The 21020-nt window shown below is 49.8% G+C and overlaps 13 protein-coding genes across 15 annotated transcripts; 9 read left to right on the top strand and 4 right to left on the bottom strand.

Annotated features, from left to right (window-relative positions):
* Positions 1-114: 114 nt before the first annotated feature.
* On the top strand, positions 115-789 carry PPTG_04917 (hypothetical protein; the record flags this gene model as incomplete). Its single annotated transcript, XM_008897261.1, has 1 exon — positions 115-789. One exon carries the CDS (start codon positions 115-117, stop codon positions 787-789), a length of 675 nt encoding a protein of 224 aa, XP_008895509.1.
* A 248-nt stretch (positions 790-1037) lies between these two features.
* Positions 1038-3075, top strand: PPTG_04916 (hypothetical protein; the record flags this gene model as incomplete). Its single annotated transcript, XM_008897260.1, has 4 exons — positions 1038-1436; positions 1513-1568; positions 1666-1756; positions 1825-3075. 4 exons carry the CDS (start codon positions 1038-1040, stop codon positions 2956-2958), a joined length of 1680 nt encoding a protein of 559 aa, XP_008895508.1. The 3' UTR covers positions 2959-3075.
* A 1038-nt stretch (positions 3076-4113) lies between these two features.
* Positions 4114-5935, top strand: PPTG_04915 (hypothetical protein). The gene has a single exon (XM_008897259.1). It carries the CDS (start codon positions 4164-4166, stop codon positions 5784-5786), a length of 1623 nt encoding a protein of 540 aa, XP_008895507.1. The 5' UTR covers positions 4114-4163; the 3' UTR covers positions 5787-5935.
* Positions 5936-6178: 243 nt separating this feature from the next.
* On the top strand, positions 6179-6553 carry PPTG_04914 (hypothetical protein; the record flags this gene model as incomplete). The annotated part of the gene is made up of 1 exon (XM_008897258.1): positions 6179-6553. One exon carries the CDS (start codon positions 6179-6181, stop codon positions 6551-6553), a length of 375 nt encoding a protein of 124 aa, XP_008895506.1.
* Positions 6554-6645: 92 nt separating this feature from the next.
* PPTG_04913 (hypothetical protein) lies at positions 6646-7098 on the top strand (the record flags this gene model as incomplete). The annotated part of the gene is made up of 1 exon (XM_008897257.1): positions 6646-7098. The coding sequence occupies one exon, from the start codon at positions 6646-6648 to the stop codon at positions 7096-7098; it is 453 nt and encodes a 150-aa protein (XP_008895505.1).
* Positions 7099-7879: 781 nt separating this feature from the next.
* On the top strand, positions 7880-8819 carry PPTG_04912 (hypothetical protein; the record flags this gene model as incomplete). The annotated part of the gene is made up of 2 exons (XM_008897256.1): positions 7880-8115; positions 8291-8819. 2 exons carry the CDS (start codon positions 7880-7882, stop codon positions 8817-8819), a joined length of 765 nt encoding a protein of 254 aa, XP_008895504.1.
* Positions 8820-8825: 6 nt separating this feature from the next.
* Positions 8826-10883, bottom strand: PPTG_04911. 2 transcript variants are annotated; one of them, XM_008897254.1, is made up of 6 exons: positions 10525-10883; positions 10222-10440; positions 9991-10154; positions 9743-9925; positions 9587-9683; positions 8826-9501 (listed from the first exon to the last, which is right to left on the bottom strand). In XM_008897254.1, the coding sequence occupies exons 1-6, from the start codon at positions 10782-10784 to the stop codon at positions 9165-9167; spliced, it is 1260 nt and encodes a 419-aa protein (XP_008895502.1). In that variant the 5' UTR covers positions 10785-10883; the 3' UTR covers positions 8826-9164. The 2 variants fall into 2 exon arrangements, with proteins under 2 accessions (XP_008895502.1, XP_008895503.1); XM_008897255.1 differs by having other exon boundaries at positions 10222-10883.
* A 67-nt stretch (positions 10884-10950) lies between these two features.
* Positions 10951-14726, bottom strand: PPTG_04910 (hypothetical protein). The gene is made up of 6 exons (XM_008897253.1): positions 14696-14726; positions 14368-14577; positions 13245-14305; positions 12991-13170; positions 11794-12917; positions 10951-11733 (listed from the first exon to the last, which is right to left on the bottom strand). The coding sequence occupies exons 1-6, from the start codon at positions 14720-14722 to the stop codon at positions 11474-11476; spliced, it is 2862 nt and encodes a 953-aa protein (XP_008895501.1). The 5' UTR covers positions 14723-14726; the 3' UTR covers positions 10951-11473.
* Positions 14727-14865: 139 nt separating this feature from the next.
* Positions 14866-15502, top strand: PPTG_04909 (hypothetical protein). Its single transcript, XM_008897252.1, has 3 exons — positions 14866-15019; positions 15114-15250; positions 15316-15502. The coding sequence occupies exons 1-3, from the start codon at positions 14887-14889 to the stop codon at positions 15367-15369; spliced, it is 324 nt and encodes a 107-aa protein (XP_008895500.1). The 5' UTR covers positions 14866-14886; the 3' UTR covers positions 15370-15502.
* On the bottom strand, positions 15099-16761 carry PPTG_04908. Of its 2 annotated transcripts, XM_008897250.1 has the most exons (5): positions 16593-16761; positions 16519-16526; positions 16399-16444; positions 16225-16325; positions 15099-16149 (listed from the first exon to the last, which is right to left on the bottom strand). In XM_008897250.1, exons 1-5 carry the CDS (start codon positions 16732-16734, stop codon positions 15520-15522), a joined length of 927 nt encoding a protein of 308 aa, XP_008895498.1. In that variant the 5' UTR covers positions 16735-16761; the 3' UTR covers positions 15099-15519. The 2 variants fall into 2 exon arrangements, with proteins under 2 accessions (XP_008895498.1, XP_008895499.1); XM_008897251.1 differs by having other exon boundaries at positions 16399-16526.
* Positions 16762-17261: 500 nt separating this feature from the next.
* Positions 17262-18931, bottom strand: PPTG_04907 (hypothetical protein). Its single transcript, XM_008897249.1, has one exon. The coding sequence runs from the start codon at positions 18262-18264 to the stop codon at positions 17551-17553; it is 714 nt and encodes a 237-aa protein (XP_008895497.1). The 5' UTR covers positions 18265-18931; the 3' UTR covers positions 17262-17550.
* Positions 18591-19472, top strand: PPTG_21484 (hypothetical protein; the record flags this gene model as incomplete). The annotated part of the gene is made up of 2 exons (XM_008897495.1): positions 18591-18658; positions 19358-19472. 2 exons carry the CDS (start codon positions 18591-18593, stop codon positions 19470-19472), a joined length of 183 nt encoding a protein of 60 aa, XP_008895743.1.
* A 222-nt stretch (positions 19473-19694) lies between these two features.
* PPTG_21483 (hypothetical protein) lies at positions 19695-20506 on the top strand. Its single transcript, XM_008897494.1, has one exon. The coding sequence runs from the start codon at positions 19920-19922 to the stop codon at positions 20415-20417; it is 498 nt and encodes a 165-aa protein (XP_008895742.1). The 5' UTR covers positions 19695-19919; the 3' UTR covers positions 20418-20506.
* The last annotated feature ends 514 nt before the right edge of the window (positions 20507-21020 follow it).

Raw genomic sequence — 21020 nt, 5'->3', positions numbered from 1 at the left:
GATGGGAGACGACGGCATCTGAGACCAAGCTACACTTGTGTCACACAACTTGTGTGTGGGGTGCCAAGGAACCTTTCATTCAGCAGACCAGAGGGTGAAGAAGAAAGAGAATCCATGAGACGACCTAAACGCTCAACTCCTCACACTACCACGCGCCTGCGATGGATGGAATCTGCGTCCCCAGGTGTTCCAACCCCAAATGACTTGCTGGTGTCCTGGCTGGAGCGCAATGGGGAGGCATTCCGCACGTCAAAGCGCAAGCTCAATTTGTTGGAGCAGCTTGGGGAGGAGATGGCGACCAACGGGATCTACGGCTTGACGATTAGCTCCATCCGATCGCAAATTTGCCGTCTGAAAAAAGGTGTACAAATGAGAGCTGAAGGCGGCAAATGCACCTCTACAGATGCCAATCACTACTACGATCGACTGTTGCTTCTCCTGTTTAGCGAGGAAGAGAGGATTAGCATGCGCGATCGTGCTGCGGAACGATCCACCGCTGTAATTGATGAAGACAAACAAGGGTCAAATACATCGCCACCACCTGGAAACCATAACAGTCGACGAACTCGCTCGCGATCAAGGGCTGAGCTGAAAGACGCGAGTGATGTTGAGGATCAAGGACAGGGAGCGCGACAACGTCCAGGTGCCATTTTGCAGCCTGTTTATTCGGTTCTGGACACGACGGAGATCCGACGCCGCTTTGAACTGCTTTCTGCCCGCCAAGGACTCAAGCAACAAGGAGTTGACCGCGAAACCATTGACTCGCTCCTCCCACTGCACCAAGAGTAGTTTGGCTCGGTTTTGTTGAGACTGTTGATTTCACTGGAAGAAAGTATTATCAATGGCAAGTTTTTCAGCTCATGTTGCTTTGTCTCTCGCCTCAGACATCGTAAAGTTCGTTTATCATGCCTCGCCAGCGTTCACGTTTGACCTGGCTGGAACCTACCTCTTCTGGTGGTTTGAGCCCCATGCAGTTACTTGTTTTGTGGCTGCACCGACATTATAATACATACTCAAACGCAAGCTCCAAAGTTGAAATGCTGACGGAGCTCTGTCAGGGAATGAAAGACGCGGGATATGCTGGCTGTACAATTCACGCGGTTCGATCGAAGATCGATAGTTTGAGGAGGGAGGCACGAAGAGAACGGGTCGGAGATCGTCGTCACTCGCAAGCGTTTGAAAAGTATCAAGAGTCCCTGGTGGCAATTTTTGCCAACGAAGATCAGCATGAAGACATCAGCGCCATAGAGACGTCGGAAGGACGTAATACCCCAAGTAAGGAATCGATAATCCAAAGCGGATCAAGGAACGCCCCGATTATCGTTGCTGGTGAAAACGACGACCATGAAGACAGCGAAGAAATTCACACCGGAACCGTGATGTTGGCATCGAATTACACACTTGAAGTGGCCGAGATACGTCGACGCTTTGAGTTGGTACGTGCACGATATGATCTTCAACAGCGCGGTGTTCCGATGGAGACCATAAACAGGATGCTGCCATTACCCGAAGAATAGCAACCTTGTCAATCGAACAACTCCGTCGACAAACGAGCACAAGGAGTTAAAGTGCACATCCATTGTTTCAATGCAGTCTTCTCACCACCGTCAAATGCCAAGATCGATCTAAGGCGGTTGTTTCGCCAGTTTCATTTTCATTAAGCAGTAAGAGGAAGCGACGCAAGATGGATCAAACTGAGGTTGCGCCGACGCGCCGTGTAGCCCTGGAGTTGGCACCTGAGGACTTACAAGCAGAGGTTTAGCTTTGTAGCATTTCCTTAACTGCTACTGCATGAATCAAACTCTTATGTATTGTTGTTGTCAGTTCGCCAGCTACTCCATCGGTGCTGGAGATTCAAATTCGCGCTTAGCTGCACTTCAAGAGCGGTATGATGAAGAGTACGATGCAGCACTTGCCGAGTACGAAGCTGCCATGCACAAGCTAGAAGTTCAGAGAGCGAAAAAAACTTATCAGGACGCTTTGAGCAGTGTCATCGCGTTGGAGGAAAAAGCTCTTGAGCGTGAGCCCAAATACGCCACAATTGTTCGCGAGATCGAGAACAGCGTAGCTCCGAAGCGTCTAGTAGTGCGTGGCATCTCGCAGTTGGCTTGCTGCGCACTATTGCGAGCAATGCGCAACAACTTGAACGTGATTTCGTTGGATTTGTCCAACAACGCGCTCACTGATGTCGTCGGTTTGGCAATTGGAAATATGTTGACCGTCAACAAGAAGCTTCAGGTGCTGGATCTAGGCTTCAACCACCTCACCAACGTCTCGCTACAGCCTATCGGGGAGGCATTTCGTACCAATACCGTCTTGACGTCGCTGATCCTCAACTCGAACCCTGCATTTCAACTATCGAAGGAGTCGACGAGCACTGGGAACAATAGTTCTAACGCCAAGCCTGGATCTCCCACCAAAGTGCCTCCTCACTTAGCAGCGGCATTTGTTTATGTGGAGTCCTTTACTGCAGCTCTAGCCGTGAACAACTCTCTAACTTCTCTGGATCTGTTCAACACGGGTATTTCCCATGAAGGAGGACATGCACTGGCCCATGCGATGCTAAAGAATTGCAGCTTGATCTCCCTAGAGACAGGAAATGATACGTTGAACCAGTCGGATCTCGCAAGCATTGCATCGTCTTTAAAAAAGAACCAAGCTCGATTTTTCGAGGCGGAAGCCAACAGCGAGCAACTTCTTGCGGACATGAAAGAACAAGCGCAAAAACTTCTGATTGACAAGGTCAAAGAGGCGAAGCGAGTAACCGATGCTGAATGGCATGACGGAAATGCTCGTAAACGAGCTGAGATCCGTCAAGCAGAGGAGTGGGAACGCGCCAAACGCGAGGCTGACGCAGAGGTACAACATTTGCTCAACATGGAAGCTGAAAATAAGAAATACTTGGAGCGCCTTGAGGCAGAGAAGAATCCTGCCAAGGGTAAAGGCAAAAAGGAGTAGAGGAAGGCTAGTGTCCAATATTCCAAGTGTTTATTCGAGTAAGTTTTTCCTTACGCATATGAATCACATTCATCTTTACGGAAACTCGTAATTACGGCGAATACACACTTTTTTTTTGAAGAAGAAGAAGACTTAACAAGTCCACTACAACGAATTCTTACCGCCAGATAATTTATCCTGTTTCGTTGAGTTTCAGAGTAAGTCACGACGTGAAGGTTGCCTTCTGGTAGAGGAAGTCTCTGCATGACTTGTGATCCTTGGCGATGTGCTTGTTGTGTATTCTTCACCATTCCTGCATTCGAAGGTTTGGGATGGGCCGTCACCACGTTCACATGTCTCCTCCACTTCCTGGGTGTGTAAGTTTCAGAAACCGTAGGAGCATTGGCGACCTGGATAGTAGCGTCGCCTCCAGACGTCTCTGATGTAGTGACACCGTTTTCAGTTGCTAGATGGGCCAGTTAAATCATTCTCTTCGTACATTGTGGAAGTAATTTCCTTGCTTCTTAGCTGTTCTCGAGATTATAAACTTTACACTGCAATGCGCAAAACATGGTCTGGTGTCTGTGAGAATCTCAGCAAGCAGCCGCTTCTCCTTGTTTCTCGGACGCGTATACGGGATGTTGTAAACCACGTGATAAAGATCTGGGCTGAACCTAGACCACCGTCTCCCGAAGCCTTTTGCACGTATAACCGATGAGGAGCTATCGATCCGGACGTCTGGAAGAAAGGATTGTATTTCACGGACAACAGCTAGATGGCCTCAGCGTAGATCGGCAGGAAGCAACACTTCCTTCTCACCGAGCAAATTTTGGCGTAAACCACCCTCACTTGGCTGCACTCCAGTTCATAACGGGCGTATCCAATAAACTCCATCAAACACATTCTCGGACAGTCACAGACGGCTGAAGGTGAACATTGTTTTTGATGACAAAGTAGAGCAATTGCTTGGACATAAGAGGCAATAGAAGGACAGAATGCAATTGACGAGGAAAAATGGCATCGAAAAAAAATGCCGAAGGAGAAAATTGAAATGTGACAAGGATAAATGAAAAAAAAAAAAAAACCAACACGCGATATCTTACCAAATCATATTTTTAGATTCTTCTAAATTACAAATTTAGGAATCAGAATTCGATGGCGTTATATTCCGTCCCTTGTCTAGTCGCACCAGATTCCATTATTATCCCAATCAAGCCCCTCCGCGAATGTCTGCGCTGGACGTCAATTGGTTGCGTCCCGTGACGCCGGGCGGGCAGAAGCCGCTGCAGATACTCGTGGACTGGTTCGCGCTCAACGGCGTCGTGTACCACGCGTCCAGTCACCAGCGAGAGGTCCTCGTGCCTCTGTGTCGGGAGCTCAACGCGCTTGGAGTCCAGTGCGAGGTGGACCAGATTCTAGACTACGTGAGCTACCTACAGGAGGTAGTGCACGACGCTGCTACTCTACACCACACACTACCAGAGGACCTAACACCTTACCGAGAGCGTCTCCAGACGCTGCTGTTCAAGGATGGACACTCTGAAGCTTCCGTCGCTCTTCAGAACCAACAGAAGCGCCCTAATAGCCGTCTATCGTGGCTCGAACCTTCGCCTTACGGTGGTCTAAGTGGCATGGAAGTGCTGGTAGAATGGCTCAAAAACAACTACTCTACATATGCCCATGCTACCAGGAAGGGGGAGAAAGGGAAGATGCTGGAAGATCTGGTAAAGCAGATGAGGGACGCCGGCATCCAGGACTGTGCCGTCAACACTGTGCGCGCGAAGATTGACGTGCTACATCGAGAAGTGAGAGGAGAGAAGTCGCGGTCAGCCGCTTGGGAACAATTTGGCTCGGTGCTCGAGGAAATTTTCACAGTGGGGGACGCTGGTCACGAGCGTGAGGACGGCGCTGAGAATTCTGACGAGCAGGAGTTTGGCGACCAAGACCATCATAGCAGTGATGGTCCTGCTTTTCAGACCAATAGCTTCCTTGATGCGAGGAGTATAGGAGTCGATACTTCAGTGGCTGTGAAACCCCCAGTGAAGCACACACGGAATAGTCCTGCCAGTCGTCTATCCTGGATGAAACAGGTGTTGCCTGGTTCTCCTACTGCAATGGAATTGCTGGTGGAGTGGATGGAGAACAACTACGCTGCATACACGCAGTCGAAGAAGAAAGGGGAGAAAGGGAGGATGCTTATCAGACTCTTACACAAAATTGAAGAAGCTGGACATCGAGGCTGCACCATTCACGCCATTCGCGTGAAAATTGACAGCCTTCAACGGCAAGCGGGTGGCAAGGCACGCCCTTCCTCAGCATTTGACCAATATGGTGCATCTCTCAAGAAAGTATTTGCAGAGAAAGATAGTCTGGATACTACCGAACGAGGAATTTCGCCACGGTCTGTCCCTGTAGACCACGACGGCGAGGATTCGCACATTAGTGAGGAAGAAGCCGAGAGCGATGACATCTCTGATGATATAATTCCAGAAAGCGGTAAAAGTGCCGAGTATCAAGTTGACATGGCTGCCACGGAAACGCCCAAACAAGTTGACATTGATGCGAGTCGTGACGGGGGAGATGTCAACATGCTTGAAGTTAGCAATACGTCTCCAAATCGAGCGCCTGCTGGATCCGACAGCGAAACTGAGGACGAGCAGGACAAAAATCCTGCCAAGGTGAATTCCATTGTCCCTCAGGTGTGTCATCAGGCAACGTCACCGATACAGTCACCGTCCACGAGTGAGATCGTGCGAATTGCAACATTGCTTCGGGAGCGGCATGACCTTCTTCAGCGAGGTGTGCCTCAGGAGCAGGTCGACAAGTTCCTCCCACTACCCGACGCTTAAGTGCATGGACGGTCAAGTCAGAGTCAGAGTGAAGCTTTTAAATTGGAGTTGGTATCCTAGTTTTTTTAGTTGGAAATAGTTGCAAAGTAATTATTTCATTTTCGCATGTTCAATTCTCAGCAGTCAACCTGTTGCCAACAGAAACCATGATCGGCGCGTACCGAAAAGATAATCAGGGGCACGACAAGAGCGAAGAAAAATTGCTGGCGAGCTAGTATCGAGCTCAGTTCATGTTCATGAGAACCTAGGATCATTGTGCCATAGTCTGTATAGTCAGGTAGTTTTATCAGGTAGTTTTAAATTAAATTTAGAATTGAAGTTGAAGTTACTGTTTCTTTTTTGTTAATGCCCTCCCCGTCCCATAGGTCATTCCCAACCTTCCTTCATCTACGATGACGGATCCCCCCGTTACAGCCAGCCACTTTAACTGGGGCGATCCAGTTGCTCCAGATGGCTCCCTCCCTCTTGACTATTTAATGGGATGGCTCAAGACCAACCTCACCAAGTATCGGCAAGCTACTGACAAGCAGGAGGCACTGAGCCCGCTGTGTCGTGAGCTAAACGAGCACGGCGTCAAATGCTCTCTGGCGAATAGCGTAGTGGAACTCGAGTGTTTGACTCATACTGCGTGGCGCACCCGCACGTGGATCACACATGCCATGTACGAGAGTGATCTGTTTGAAAGCTACTTTGACGGAGAAGAGCCTGAACTCGTGCGAAGTCATCGAGAATTTCACATGCGTGGGTACATTGCAACAATGTATTAGTTGAGAAGAAAAAGAAGAAGGCAACGAATCGTACTCGTTCCCACTACTTGCGATGGCTCGATGGCGATGGGTCACCTGATGGCTTGAGTCCAATGGCAATGTTGGTGTCCTGGTTCCCGGGCAATTTCCACAAGTACGTCAAATCCGATAAAGACCGCCGATGTGAGCTACTGAAGGAGCTTTGTGATGATATCAAAAGTGCTGGCCACTTTGAATGCTCAGAGCGCGGAATTGCTGCGAAGATTAACCAGATTTGTAAAGAAGTGGAGCTCGAGTTTCAAGGAAATCACGATCAATCCGAGTGTTTCAAGAGTTATCGTATCTTCATGAATTTCTTTGGGTATGTCGAAGTTACCAAGAATACAGAAATGCAAGGCAAAACAAAGTGGCGTCGTCGTCAGGAAAGCCACCGACGAAACCACAGTCGGTCTTTGGTTCGGTATCCTCTGCATGAGAATGTGGCACGAAGTTCCAGTGACAGTGACGCTGAAACCAGCAATCAAAGCAGCCAGATGGAAGAAAACAGTGAGGACGGTGATGATTAATCCTGTCTTAAAGCTGAAAAGGCCTGTGGCTCGATTGTTAACGGGAACCAGACAGCGCAGACCTCGAAAACACCATCACGTTGTGGAATTTACACGTCAAGAAGCAGTAGTCACCGCAAGAGCCTGCCGAGTCTGAGTGATCTGGAAATTCGCACTCAAGTGGCTCTTTATCGGAAGAAACTGAAAGATGCTAGTGTCCTTGATACTGAGATTGACCTTGTCCTCCCCAAGCCAGCCCAAAAGCCAAATATCAAGTATCAGCTCAGGCTTGAGCAGATTGGCGTACGTGAGTTCCAGATTCCGAAGTGCAGAGCCTACTTCCGCTGCCCGGAAGATTTCGAGGTGACCACCATGACAACACACAAACCACCGATTACCCGTATAAACCGAAGCAGATCGAAGTGCTGATTCAGTTGGAAGCAATCGCCAGCACTAGCGGAAGGAAGGTGTCTCTGAGGCTGAAATTGATGCGTGCCTCCCGCTGCCCACAGATAATTCCTTAGCGTGATGTCAACAATGACTCACATGTAAGGAAGCTTGTATGCATATTATTGCTTACCCACGAACTATTGTTGTTTTTTAATCGAAGATAGTTGAGTGCATTTGCGATATCCTAATAATGAGTGCGCTTTTTTTCTCTATGCTATTTGACTACTAGTGTTTTCGTAGATAACTGAGTGTTGTGGCAGTTGGCAACGCGACAGTTAGCCTTGGAGTTTTGTTCCAACAACCCATTCTCCATTTTTCTGCCAACTCCATACACCTATTTCCAAGCATCAAGATGCCCCCCTCGTCGTCTCAGTACACAATGCGTTTTCGATGGAATGCGAAATTGAAGTCAAGCAGCAGGACGCCACTGAAACTACTCATTCGCTGGTTCTCTTTGAACCACGCCGAGTATTTTAGCTGCCGAAACTACGCCGAGGTATTAGAAAGATTTCGGCAAGAGCTACTGCATCGTGGTGAGAAAGGGTGTACTATCGGAGATATTCACTCACAGATCGTACGACTGATCAGGTACGTGTGAAGCATGTTTTGTAGATTGCCTCTTGTGTGCTTATGTCTATTTGCACGACTCCGAAAGAGGTGACCGCGTTTTGCGTTGGCTCCAACCCGCTTCAAGTGGGTTAAGCAAAATGGAAGTTCTAATCGGTTGGCTCGAAGAGAACTACTCTTCGTATCTTCGCTCCAGCCTGAAAAGCGTGCAGATGAATGAGCTTCGTGAAAAGATAGCAGCCGCTGGGTTTCCTCGCTGTACTGCACGCGAGTTGCGTGAGCAGATCTCAAGCTTGGCGATCACACCGTGGTCACCATTTCTCAAACAGTACGTGCATCGCCTCGACGCTATTTTCCATGGAGTCCGCGTCAAGCTCGAGCGCGATGCCACTGCAAACGAACCGAGAGCTGCGAGCAGCACTCGTCGCGGCATCCGCAGTACCAGAGAAAACCGCAACACGCAACGAAGTCACAGGGCTGCTCGTAGAAGTGCTACGGGTGAAAGTCGTCCTATCAAGACAGAGCCATGCTTCCCAGATGGATCCTCCAATGCTCCACTTGTCGTTTATGGCGATGACAACGACGAGAATTCACGAGCTGCTGCAAACGAACCAACGCTCGAAGAGATCCACCGGCGTGAGGCGCTAGTGGATGTACGACTCAAGTACAAAACGACGTTGTCTGAAGACGAAATTGAAAAGCTCTTCCCCTTGCCCAAGATCTAGGCGTTTGTGGGAAACACGAACACGCTGATCGCCGATGTCGTTTATTTTTACTAAGTACTGTAGTAGTTTTTGATTCTTATCTGCGTGGTGTTCAATTGACTATAGCGCTTTTTCATAGCGCAATGGTGTTATGCTGAAAGTGTAACAATGAATGCCAGGGTCTTAGGCATAGCACAAGGTGAAAATGCAGTGTACTGAAACACTTCACCATATAAACGCGCCCTTGTTTTGAATTCGCGTGGACTTCAAGAGGATGGAAGAGCTCCAGCTAGATGCTGATTCTCCAGCATGCTGCCAAACGACCACTTAGATGTAGTTTCTAGATGTAACGAAGACGTCCGGAGTCTACACCTCCGCCGACTCCTTCCTCTCGAGTTCGCCCAAGAGATTCTTCTTCGACACGTTGTAGGCCGACATGGTCTCATCGGTGTCAGGTAACTCTTTTTCAATGTTCAGGAACGACGGCATCACGATATCCTGGTCATTTTCACACGACGCCTGCACGTGCAGCACAGCGAGTCCCGCAAGGTCCGCTGGTTCCTTGTAGACGTGGATCTGGAACGACTGGTTCTTATAAAGGAAACACATACGCTGCTGCTTGATCACATTGCGCGTCGGGTCACAGCGATGTCTTACAGCGTATGAATACTCGCGCGCACTGAGAACGCGCTTCAAGTGCACTCTGTTCGACGATAATAAAAAGGAAACAAAACGAAGCATGTCAGGCTTTTAATCATCAAGCACAAAGGTAGTAGCGGTTGACGTACGCATCACCAGTGTCCAAGTAACGAACGGTGGTCATGCCATAGGCAGGGATGCCGTACTGCGAACGGCAACGTACAAATGAGTAGTCCTTGCTCGTCTCTGCAATAGCAAGATAAAAATTAGTACAAGTCATCTTAGGTGGAAGTTCGGTAACGTACTAGCAGCTTCGGGTTTGAGGTACACCTTCTCCACCTCAAAATCCTCGTGATGGAATGGGATTTCGATCGGTGTCTTGGCCAGCAGATATTTGCGGGAAGCCCTGACAGTCGTGGGGATTCCACACAGTCCCGCCGCCGTGTCCACCAGGCGCTGCATCTTGCCTTCGAATGTGGTTGAATTGTCTAACAGAAGCAACACATTAAATGTTAGACATTTGAATTTTAGTTGCAACAGGGTATGATCGTACCGAACACGTAGAGCTTCGGGTGGCCGATCCAGGCATGACAAGTGCGTTTGTCAATAGCCCGTGCCTGCTCAATGGATTCAATGCGTATACCATTATTCTCCAGCGAGTAAAACTTCTCAGCACCGTCAGCTGCTGTCACTAAATGGAAAATGGCAATGTAGCGCCTGCAAACAGGGTAAGATTCTAGAACCTGCACGGCGTATATAACTTGCAACCACTTTTACCACGTACGTGTCTCGAAGCGTGACGGTGTCCAGGTCGTGCTGGAGTTTCAGCTCTTCCCACTGCTCGGGTGTCATATAGGCTGAGCCGTCCATGACGCCACGGTCGCACAGAATCACGCAGGGCTTGCCACTGTCCTGCGCCAGTGAATAGAACGAGTCCTCGAGCGAAATCTGGAGATTTAGAATTTGCCACTGGAAGTTGAGAATGTCCTTCTCCTGGAGGTCACTGGTAGAAGTGGCAAAAAGTGAAAAGCAAAAGATAAGCTTAAAGCGACAAGCTGTTCGCCATTTCAGCATTGTCGCCACTCACAGAAAGAAGGCGCCACCGGTTTGCAAAAGCGTCGAGGCCTCTGGCACGACATAAACTCGGAAGCCACGATCCCGGAAGAAGGTCGAGAGGCGGTCGAGCGACGTGGTCTTGCCGGCGCACGGGCCGCCAGTGAGAACGAACTTGTAAATGGGTGCGATGTCCTTCTGGCCCGACTGAAGAGGGATCAGCAGCGGTGGCGGAGACTCGCCCACCGACATGGCACGGTCCTGCGACCACATCTTTCCCTTGCCCATGCTCATCGAAGAAGCGAACAACGCGGAGTGCGCGGTGGTGCAGTTGTTGCAAAAGCGCAAAAGGCCTCAGACGGGTAGCCATCATTAGCTGTGCGACAATTCGTCTGGTTAGTTTATCACAGGCTATCAATTTATAGAAGGCCAAATTGAATTTGAATGAATCATTTTGTATTCCTTATCATAGGTCATGTGATATTAGGAAAAATAGTGTTTCAATTTCGTATATGCTGTACTTTCATCTGACCAGCGCCATCCGTTTTTGGGGTAAAGCAGGTCGCATGAATTTGCATTCACTGGAGGTTCAAGCTGGCAATGTTTCGGGCGGCAACAGAATGTGCTACAACTTGCTTGTTGTCAACAATAAAGCTTTCCTGCTACCGGAATAAACACGTTTTGCGTGTTGGCGTGAGCTGAACATTCCGCACTTGAGGCTCGCGTGACGACGAACTTGTGGACCGGAGATGCTGAAGCGCTCCTGGGATTGACCGACCCAGTGTAATCAACGCTTGCGAGAATGCCGGCAATTTGCCGCTCGACCTTACCATGCAAATAACGTTTTTACAAGTGATCACATGTACTTCGAAGTACTTTACAAGTTACCAACGACACAGCATAAATTCAGATATAAAGTTGGGGAAATTGACGTTGACTAGCGAAACACCGCTCATTCGAACGACACCGTTCTGATGTGCCGTTCACGGCATTGGGTGCACGAAGCCGTCGTACGCACACAGCACAGTGGTAGGGTCATTGCTCGATTGCTCATTGCTGTCCGAAACCGGCGGTGGAAGTGATGGATACCGCTGGCTGAAATGCGTCAATATAACTTGCCGTGCTCGCATGCGTCGAGCAATGTCCAGAGCCTGACCAACAGTGCTGTGCTTCTTCATCTTTGCGTCCTCCTCCATCGAATCATCGAATGTCGCTTCATGAACCAGCAACTCAGCGTCCATACCTAAAACAAAAAGCAAAAATTAGCAAGATTGACACACTCATTTGGACTGCAAGGACTTACCTGCAAGGACAAGTTCATTGCACGGCTTGGTATCTCCGGAATACACGAGTTTCTTCCCACCCTGCAGAGTCAGCACGAGGCCATAAGAGTCGTAGCAGTGAAAAACCCTTACACTCGTTATACTGGTCACAGCGTAGCCGATCTCCGACAAGAGCTGGCAGCGAAGTGGATGTCGGGGATTGTTGAAATCTGCACACGTCGCCGATCTAATTAGCTGTTTATCAGAATCATTGCGAAGAAACTGCGGCAGCCAACTCTCGACGTAAGACAGCACTGACTGGGGCGCCACTACCGCCAGAGGTTGTAAGCTTCTGGCATCCTTCTGATGCGAGTGGAAATGCCAATACTCGTAAAGTACTCGAACTAAGCCGCAATGGTGGTCCGCATGGTTGTGGCTGATCCAAATGCACTTCAGACCGCCAATACGTTCCCAAACATCACCACCAAATTGACGCCACAACTGTCCAAATGTTCCTTCCCCACAGTCTACCAGCATACTATCAACGCCAGCATTGGATCCTAACAACTCCAAGAAAATCCCGCTGCTTGCACGGAGCTTGGAAGGTGCAGCGCTTCCAGTACCCAGCACAATTAAATTTCTCGACGAGGCTACATCCACTTGGCCGCTTGTTGGTTGATCCAAAGAAAATGATAAACTATTCGACTGTATATCCACTGCGTTGTCGTCGCCATCAGCCTCATCATCTTCGTCTTTATCAGCTTTCTGGTGCCATCCGGTGCGATCGTAGTTAAATCCCAACTGCTTTTCGTTTGGATGCAGAAGACAAAACTCTAACTTGCTCTGAGCGACATGAGCTTCGGATTCGCACCCCTCGATGTGTTTCACAATTTGCCGCCGGCATGGGGACTCAGCAGACCACGACGAGTCCTTCAAAAACTTCACCAGGTCTTTTACGGATTTTGGTGTCATATTCTTCGGCTTGACCTCTGCGTTACCGCTAGTAGAACGAGCCTGAAGTTCCCTTTGTACAGCAACCTTGGCGGAAGAAACAAAGGTGTAACTAAACGCTCCCTGCGCAGCTGCTTGGAGTGCAGTGCTGTCGAAGACTAACTGCTCAGGTCGCGAAGTCGACTCCGAGAGACTTGCCATCCATTGCTTGTATCTAGCAGAATATCATAACAGTAAATCGTGAGCACAGCCACGTACGTTTCTCTCAGTTAACATTCCATCTTTACCGGGGTTGAGCTTGTACATGCTCTGGACTCAAATGCACCACGAGCGAAGGCAGATGAACGTCACAATAGCTGCCAGCCGAGGCCTTGATTATGACTGAAAACTTGCGTTCCAAGTCGGAAAGATGATCCGAGGTGCGGCAGTCAATGATCCACACCACTGGATACGGAGTATACTGAAATCTATTTGGTAGCGAAGAACAAAAACAACAAATAAGTGGAGATTATTACCATCACCGCTCAGATCGATGACTCACTGTACAACGTAGCAAAATGAGCTTGATACGCCATCTGAAGGCCCTGAGTATCTCTCGCCAGAGTTGTCGTAGCTAGTGTAAATCTTGGGAATCAGATCGTCCTTCAGTGTTACGTGATCATCTTCGCTTGTGTGTTGTAGCTTTCTCTTCTTTATTGGAGTACCTCCATCGCTTTCTGATTGGTTGCTGCTTGTTGTTGGCACAGTCTCGAATTCTTTACCATATTTTTTCAGGAGCATTTGCTTGAGAGTATCTTCTCGTCCAGAAAACTGACGCATCACTCTGTCTATATGAGCAAGTTTTTCTGGCTGGAATTCAGCGTAAAACTTTTCCATCCACCTCCGATCGATCTGTTTTTCTGCGTAGTTAAACTCAACGTCGTCATCCTCATTATCGCTATCTGATGAAAAATCAGAACTTGAGACTTCAACTTCAGCATCAAGTGATGAGCTTTTCATTTCGCCGTACTTCGCACACAGTTGGGTTTTCAAGTCATCGTATCGTCCCCGGTATCGGTTCAGTACAACGTCTACGTAGGGGAGTTTTGCTGGTACCTTCTCAGTATAATATCGTAAAAGCCATTCGCGACATTGCTCGTGCTCGTCGCTTTCGTTTTCCCATCTTCGACCAGGTTGGTTGCCAGAGACCCCCTTTACATCAATAAATGCGGCACTGTTGATTTCCTCAGCAGAAATATCCTGTGGATGTCTTTTGGGGGCATTCTTCTCGCAGAGTTTGCAACTTTGACACTCGGTAGCATGGTCGGATGATGCCCCAACTCCAGCACCAAGCGCAATCGGAATTATCAGCGCATGTTGATCTGTCCGCTCGACTCCTTCACTCCAGGTCTCGTACTCAATCGACTCATCAACGCTTTGCCCTGCATCTTGATCCTTTCCACTAGGCATAATTTCCACGCATTGGATTTGAGGATATCTCCTCCGAACAAAACTCCGAATAGCCCCAAGAAACCCACAAAGCCCGACAGGTCCGTGAAGTTTGAGCGTCGCTGTGCCACATGACCCCAGTGCGAAAATCATACCAGGGACACCACTTACTGACTGTAAACAAATTGTCATCTCTCTAGTAAAGCAATTTAAGCAACATTTCATTGCAAACCCACCTTGGCATCGAAACGCGTGAAGTACATGGCATCCAGCGAGCTGAGTTTGAGGCCATTTTCTCCTGCCAGTCGCTGTGTTCCTTCTCCACAGTTGAATAAGTACCTCTTCAGCACTTTCACGTCATCACTGTACAATCCATGACGCTGCACGGAGAATAGCAGCGATGGCTCCGTGCCGTCGAACCCAGTGCCCACGACTCCAGCAGTCACCTACCCGTCCAATACTCAATCAGTTACAGCCATAAACAAAATCACTGGAAGCGCAAGACAAATAAGTTGATGTGACTCCCAACTGTTTGCCAGTGCAACGCAATGCGTCCCCACCTACCGAGATCCGAGCACTCGACGGCGCCATTGATCGAAGAATAAAAAAGTGGTGGCAAGCTGTCGTACCTAAGTGAGCAATTCGTACATAAGTGCTACAACATGGCTACATTTCTATTTTTATGTAAAATGGCTACGCTTTCTACTTTTTCCAGCTAATTTCTACAAGTTGTTCTTAGTTTTCGACATACTGTCATGGGTCTTCAGGAAGAGCAAACGACCTCGCACGCCTTTGTATTAGCGCTGCTAAATAATCTAGAGGCTCACGCTTCGACACCAAAGGAATTGGAGATCGTCGTGGAGCAGATTTTGCCTGTCCTGGTACCAGGTAAAAGAACCAAGAGGCCATCGGTGTAGCGCTCTGTATTGACGAGTGTCTTCGTACTTTTTATTATTTGAAAAAATCTTGTCGTTCTCTGTAGCCATTGTGCACTTGCTCAAGGCTGTAGAGGCCAGTGAGGAGCGGGACGAAGACAGCGAAGATGTGGGTCCTCCGATTCGACCTTTAGACCACCTCGCTCGGTTCATGCTGCGCCGGAATCCTCGGCACAACGACTCTGTAAGTCATGGCTTTCTGTTAGCCCTGCACTACAGCTGCAGTCTCATTTATTTTTTCCTGTCCAGACGGCTGAAATGATAGAACTTCAGGCGCTGGCGCGAAGAGTTTTACGGAAGTAACCCCGGCAGTTTTACAACACACTTGATAGGTTCTCTCGATATGCGTTGAATTTAAGCATCATGCAAGAATACGTACTTCGAGTATTATTCTCTTTGCACTGGTATCGCTGCTGCACAGTCGACGTCTTACGATCACCAAATCTGCGGTGCCTAGGGCGACGGCGACCGAGACATCATTCCAGGAGAAGACTGGGGCGAAGCTGATGGCATCGACGAGCCCGAGTTTGCAGACGCGTCGTCTTCGCTGACCGATGCCGACGAGTTTTCAACCGATTGTTGCTTCGAATCCGTGCCATTGGGGTGTTGGCTGGCTGGTGGAGCACCTGACGGCGCTGGGGTCGGCAAGAACGCAGGATCCAGCGCATCCAAACTAAAGCTATCGTCCGCGTCGAGCATCGGGAGGTCGTCGAGAACCATCTCTAGCTGCTCGTCCGACGGCACTTCAGCCATCATTTGGTTGGATACAGGTGGCATTATCGGCATCATTGGGAGCGTCGGAGTAGATGATGATGCTTCCGCGGGGGTTATAGGCGCAGCTTCAGCCTTCATTGCGGTTTGTGGGGGCAGCGCTCCTTGCTGCTCAACGGACAGGGTCGCACCATATTCCTGTTTGGTCGGTCTTTCAGTGGTGGTCGGCACACTAGAAGCAGTTGGAGCTAGTCCAAGAGCAGCAGTAGCGTCCGCTGGCATAGCATCAGGGGAGGGCATCGGCACAGGCGTTCGCGCAGGTGTGGACGATGCCGTTGCAGTCCTCGCGGGAGATGATTGTCGTGACGAGTGCTTCACAGTAACAGATACACACAATTAATTAGGTCAAATGATGTGGCTTGAGGATAGCTGGATGGGTCGACGTACGACGCGAACCGGGTACTCAGACAACAGCTCCAACGGTGCAGCCATATGTTGGCGCACACTGCGCGTCATGCGCCCCACTTCACCTGCGCCGCGCTTGCGTCCTGTCGTGGGAGTCAAACAAAATCCAAACAGTGAGTACTATCATTCAGCATCGTAGTTTTACATGGTCCTCACCCTTCGACTTCTTGAACGCTCCTTTCTGCAGTGCTTCCGTGGGGTTCTACACACATACAACATCGACATCAACACTGCATTCGTCTATAATAGTAGTCATGCTCAAAATCAGCGCCGAACCTCTTGGTCTGAACAGCACAACAAATTACAGTGTTAGACATCGCCCACGAATCGTCGTATTGCTGCCGTCTTACCAGGGATCCACTTGGGAATGGTCAAGTGACCAACTGTCTTAAGCTGCTTGGACCATTTGCGCGTGCGGATCTCCGCGATGGGGGCGCCGGGCAGCGCTCCGTAAGCCGCCGCAGACGACCTCCGAGCTCCTCGTGCTGACATGCTTTGCCCTACTGAGTGGTGCTCGTGGTGGCATTAAGTACGAAACTGGGAATCGTACCTTAAAGGATATATACTGTACAGTGCTTCGACATGAATGCGCCCTTTCCCAGATAAGCGTTGTTGAAGTTGCCTCTCCAATGGAGAGACTCCATTTATGGAGCCTGGTCTGCCCAACTTGGTGGCCATGGCACGACTGCCCTTTAGCTTTGCAGTTACGAAGCGACTAGAGAGCTAAATGAATGTGTAAATAACTTTCGCATTGCGTTTTGTGAAACAAAGTATCCGTTGTGAGAATAGTCGTCGAGAAAAAATTTGTATTTATCGAACGAAAAGGTCACAGACAAACAAGACATCAGTGACGATACCTGCGACGCCAAGTCTACAGTAAGGCCGAATAGGAGGTGGTTCCTCTGCACGAATAGATGGCGACGTAGGCACGTGGCACAGCGCCGGATCTCCTATCCGATCAAATAATAGTATCCGTAGCCTGATGTGATGGAAGGAGTTCGAAATGCAGACATAGGCCGACTGAAAAAATAAGGAGAGGTAAGATACATTGCATTTTTGTATTCTCTCGTCTGTCGAGGGCGACTGCTTCTTGTGTTGCTGTCGCCGCCCTCTTCGTTCGTCTTGGTTGCTCTTAAATATAGCGGCTATCTAATTTTCACCTCGTACTTTATCACGATACTGCACGGCACCTTGGCTTATATACTTGCTACTGATACGCGGGGGCTCACTTGGCGCCCCACTTGGTCCATCCATTCCCACTCATATCCACCCATGAGAGAACGGCACGACACAATGTACTCCACTTTATCATCCGAGGATCACGCGCTGGTGCTCTGCCAGCAGGTCCGCAAGACGGAAAAGCTGGTGCAGTCGCGGTCGAACGTCCTCGACGTCCTGCAGACTGGCCAGCACTTTGGTCAATGACTCGAGCGTCCGGTCGTTGGCGTCGTCATAGAAGCTCGGCACGGGGATACCGTTGCTGGGTTGCATGAGGAACGACACGGGATTGTTATCTACCAGGATGACGCGCGACAGATCGCCGCCACGGACGACGCTCAGGTCCTTGAGGAACATGCCTTTGCGTTGTTGACACGACTCCCGGAAGAAGCGACCGGCGAAAAGGTTTCCCTTGGGGTCGAGAGCGTCTAGGATGGGCTTGCCATAGGCCTCTAAGCCGGCAGTGAATACATACACGTCATAGTGCTTGGCGGCTTCCTCGAGGAAACGGTCAAGGCCTGGTCGCTTGTTGACTACTGCACGCTCGCCATCCTCCATTACGATTTCGAACGAGTCGCTGTACTCCTCTAGTTGTTCGGGGCGGTATTCGCTCTGGCGGTACTCGACTTCGTTTAGGAACTTGCTGTGCACTAGGCACTCGTCCATGTCAAGCACTAACGCGATGCGCTCCGACGGCGAGCGTACGTGGGCGCCGTTGCGCTTCTTGGCGGCTGAAACCTCGTCGGCGAGCCGAGAGCGTGACACGCGAGGCTCTACCGGATACTGCACGACAGTTGCGCTCATGATACGAATATCCGCAAGTACTGCAAGCGGAGGCTGGAGTGGTTGCTACTTGGTGATGCCGCCGCTGGTTGAAGCAGGTGGCCGATACACAGGAAAAGTGGAAGTGAACGCTTGGGATGAACTCGGGAGCGTCAGGCGGGGATTCTCGTAATTTCTTCTCGTCACAGCTGGAAAGCGCTACAGACAGAAACAGGCGGGCTGTAGTGCTGAAACGGACAGGCGAAAAAGGGCGTTTATTCGGGTCGTCGGGCTCGGCGGCTCGAGTGCAAATTCAACAATGAAGCGAGTGCAGATTTGGATGAAGGCTGCGAAGAGGGTTAGAAACAATGGAACAAGTGATCGCCTTTAACACCTACGAAAGCGTCGAAGCGCTCATAAGAAATGCCCACAAATGGTAGGGTTTTAGCATTTGGGTTGTCAAACTGTCATCGGTTGAGGTTCGTGTTCACTTGCGCCCAGTATGTCGTCTTAATTCGGCCCATAAAAACCAAGGATGCGTTGCTAAGCCCAACTGCAACGGCGAGTCCCATCTGCGAAGGCAGTGGGTCGGCGCTGCATCACCTGGGCTGAAAGGCGTTGGGAATCTCCGCCTCCTCTACGCAGTGTTTTTCGACAGACGCGAAGGGCACCGCAATAAATGACTTCCGGCCCGCCAAAACGCTGGCTGGCCATTTAAAAACTGGTAGGTATAGCTCACGCAAGTCATTCGCCGAAGACACGCAACAAGCCATGGTTGGACTCGTACCTACCCGATGCCACACTGAAATCGAATTGATATGAAGAGTTTGTTTCGAAGCAGCGAAGTATCGCTCTGACGCACGCGGTTAGGGGAGAAAAACGTAACGGTCGGTGAGCTCCATAGTGGGGCCAAGATAAACACGCACAGTGCCCGCTGTGCTGAGCACACGCGTGTTTAAATTTGGCGAGCGTTGATTGGCCAGCGCTCGTAACGGTTGCAGTTATGGTGAACCCGTTCTGACTCCCGATCATCAACAGCCCGGCCAATCAGAGCGCGCGCCTAATAAAATGCACTGAACGGTAGCCGTATGGTGGATTTTACACGTTGAAGTGTGAGCTGACCGCGGCGCTTCAGGCTTTTTCAGAGACCGGCCTGTCCCCTCGACGCCAGGCCAATGGTCTCCGCTATGGCGTTTGCAATTGAGCATGCCCCGCTTGCTGTGAGCACGTTCCTAGTAGCCTTCGGCTGAAATGGCCCTTTCGCCCGCTGCCTGCGGTGCCCCGCCGAGACGCATAGAAGTTGGACGCCCGCCTCGACAACACTGCCTTTGTTGGGATGGTGGGGCTCTTTTTAGTACGACGGGTGATGTACGTCGATCCGAACGCGTTAAACATTACTTTGCGCTTTTTCGAATAATAAAGCGGAAAAACACGTGATGAGACTCGCTTTTGCTGCCTTCACTGAAGGTTCTTCAGTGGCTGCCTTCAGCTGGGAAGCTTTCCCCACAAGTGCCTCGCTCCGTCGCCACCAAGTTATCCAAGTTGATCCTATCCACCGCGACCAGTGAAGCCGTCCCGCATGCCGAGTACTGTGTAAGCGCAAAGGCGAGCTCGGTGGCACGGCTACTTCAAGGTCTCCAAAAATTATCAGATCCCCGTGCTCGTGCTCAAGGAGCTCACCATCGCAGTGGCAGTGAATGCAATGCAGCATAGAAAAATGGACCCAAGCCAGCCGTACTGTGGCTGTCGAACTCTTAGACACGAGCTCCAAGCTGGCACGCACATGCTCGCAATGCTGGAGCGACCGAGTGTCGTTCCAAGTGCTCATCGCTCGCTACCTTGGATTTGCAGCTGCAGCCATTGTTCCCAGCTGCTGGAGGCGATGGCGACAGCGTGATGATGCTGTGTTTGCAGCTCGATCATGTCCTCGAATGTCATCATTTTGCTGGCACAGTAGCGCTCTTTACAATGCAGGAGCTACCATTCGCCGACGGCGTCACGCTGAGAAATGTTGTATCTTGCGTGCCTACTCCGCGGATTGTAGCTTGAGATTCATCGCTGTTAGCTGCAGCCATGAGTTGATCAGCTGTCGACTTGAGCTTTGTACTGAGTGCGCGGCGTCCATGGCGCTGAAACCTACGAATGGAGTGGGCCTGCGCTTTGTCTGTCGGTTTATCGGCAATTCCCACGGGTGAAATAGTGCATGTAATAGACCTTTCGTACTGGGACATATGAATACCCAACTACGTCGGTCTGCTCTACCAAATCCCAAATCCCTCGCAAAGCTGCCTTTTTCATCACGTAGCAGTAGAGTAAGTTTTCAGGGCACTTTTCGATCCTTAAAACCTTAGATGATTCAAATTAAACAACGGAGGGATGAACACTGCGTTCCATGTGCTGTGTGGTGATCGGCTAGTGTCGGGCAGCTGAGCTCGACGAATTCGCTTATCTCCTGTCAAGGACCTTGGCTGCCGTATTGATGTGAAGGTTTCTCAGTTTAGAACGCACACCCGGGCGGCAATCGTCGAGAGGGGGGAAAGAACCGTAAACTGTGTCTATACTGGGAGGACAGCTTTAGTTGGCTGAACAGCCTAACAAATATTATTACAATGGCGCCGATGTGAACTCGTATAAGTAGACACAGTTGTATTACAAAAAATGATTAAGTACCCACCAAAACAATCGGACTTACTTAAGTAGCTCCTAAAAAATAGCTAAAGAAGCTACTTAAGTAAGTCCGATTGTTCTGGTGGGTACTTAACCAGTTCTAAAAACACGATGGTGTCTACCTATACGAG

Source organism: Phytophthora parasitica (assembly GCF_000247585.1).
Source record: "Phytophthora parasitica INRA-310 unplaced genomic scaffold supercont2.5, whole genome shotgun sequence".
NCBI lineage: Eukaryota > Oomycota > Peronosporomycetes > Peronosporales > Peronosporaceae > Phytophthora > Phytophthora nicotianae.
The sequence above is the reverse complement of the archived record's forward strand: the minus strand, read 5'-3'. Positions and strand labels throughout refer to the sequence as shown.

Bases quoted from the DNA above. Each gene is read 5' to 3' on its own strand.
- PPTG_04915 (XM_008897259.1), top strand. From the start codon at position 4,164: ATGTCTGCGCTGGACGTCAATTGGTTGCGTCCCGTGACGCCGGGCGGG.
- PPTG_04911 (XM_008897254.1), bottom strand. From the start codon at position 10,784: ATGAGCATGGGCAAGGGAAAGATGTGGTCGCAGGACCGTGCCATGTCG. The intron at 10,155-10,221 runs GTACGTGGTAAA...CCCTGTTTGCAG, and splicing joins ACCGTCACGCTTCGAGACAC to GCGCTACATTGCCATTTTCC. The intron at 9,684-9,742 runs GTACGTTACCGA...TTGCTATTGCAG, and splicing joins CCTCAAACCCGAAGCTGCTA to AGACGAGCAAGGACTACTCA.
- PPTG_04910 (XM_008897253.1), bottom strand. From the start codon at position 14,722: ATGGCGCCGTCGAGTGCTCGGATCTCG. The intron at 14,578-14,695 runs GTAGGTGGGGAC...TTGGACGGGTAG, and splicing joins CGTCGAGTGCTCGGATCTCG to GTGACTGCTGGAGTCGTGGG. The intron at 11,734-11,793 runs GTAAGTCCTTGC...TTTTTGTTTTAG, and splicing joins CAATGAACTTGTCCTTGCAG to GTATGGACGCTGAGTTGCTG.
- PPTG_04909 (XM_008897252.1), top strand. From the start codon at position 14,887: ATGGGTCTTCAGGAAGAGCAAACGACCTCGCACGCCTTTGTATTAGCG. The intron at 15,020-15,113 runs GTAAAAGAACCA...CGTTCTCTGTAG, and splicing joins TTTGCCTGTCCTGGTACCAG to CCATTGTGCACTTGCTCAAG. The intron at 15,251-15,315 runs GTAAGTCATGGC...TTTCCTGTCCAG, and splicing joins ATCCTCGGCACAACGACTCT to ACGGCTGAAATGATAGAACT.
- PPTG_04908 (XM_008897250.1), bottom strand. From the start codon at position 16,734: ATGTCAGCACGAGGAGCTCGGAGGTCGTCTGCGGCGGCTTACGGAGCG. The intron at 16,326-16,398 runs GTGAGGACCATG...CTCCCACGACAG, and splicing joins AGCGTTCAAGAAGTCGAAGG to GACGCAAGCGCGGCGCAGGT. The intron at 16,150-16,224 runs GTACGTCGACCC...GTTACTGTGAAG, and splicing joins CTGAGTACCCGGTTCGCGTC to CACTCGTCACGACAATCATC.
- PPTG_04907 (XM_008897249.1), bottom strand. From the start codon at position 18,264: ATGAGCGCAACTGTCGTGCAGTATCCGGTAGAGCCTCGCGTGTCACGC.
- PPTG_21483 (XM_008897494.1), top strand. From the start codon at position 19,920: ATGCAATGCAGCATAGAAAAATGGACCCAAGCCAGCCGTACTGTGGCT.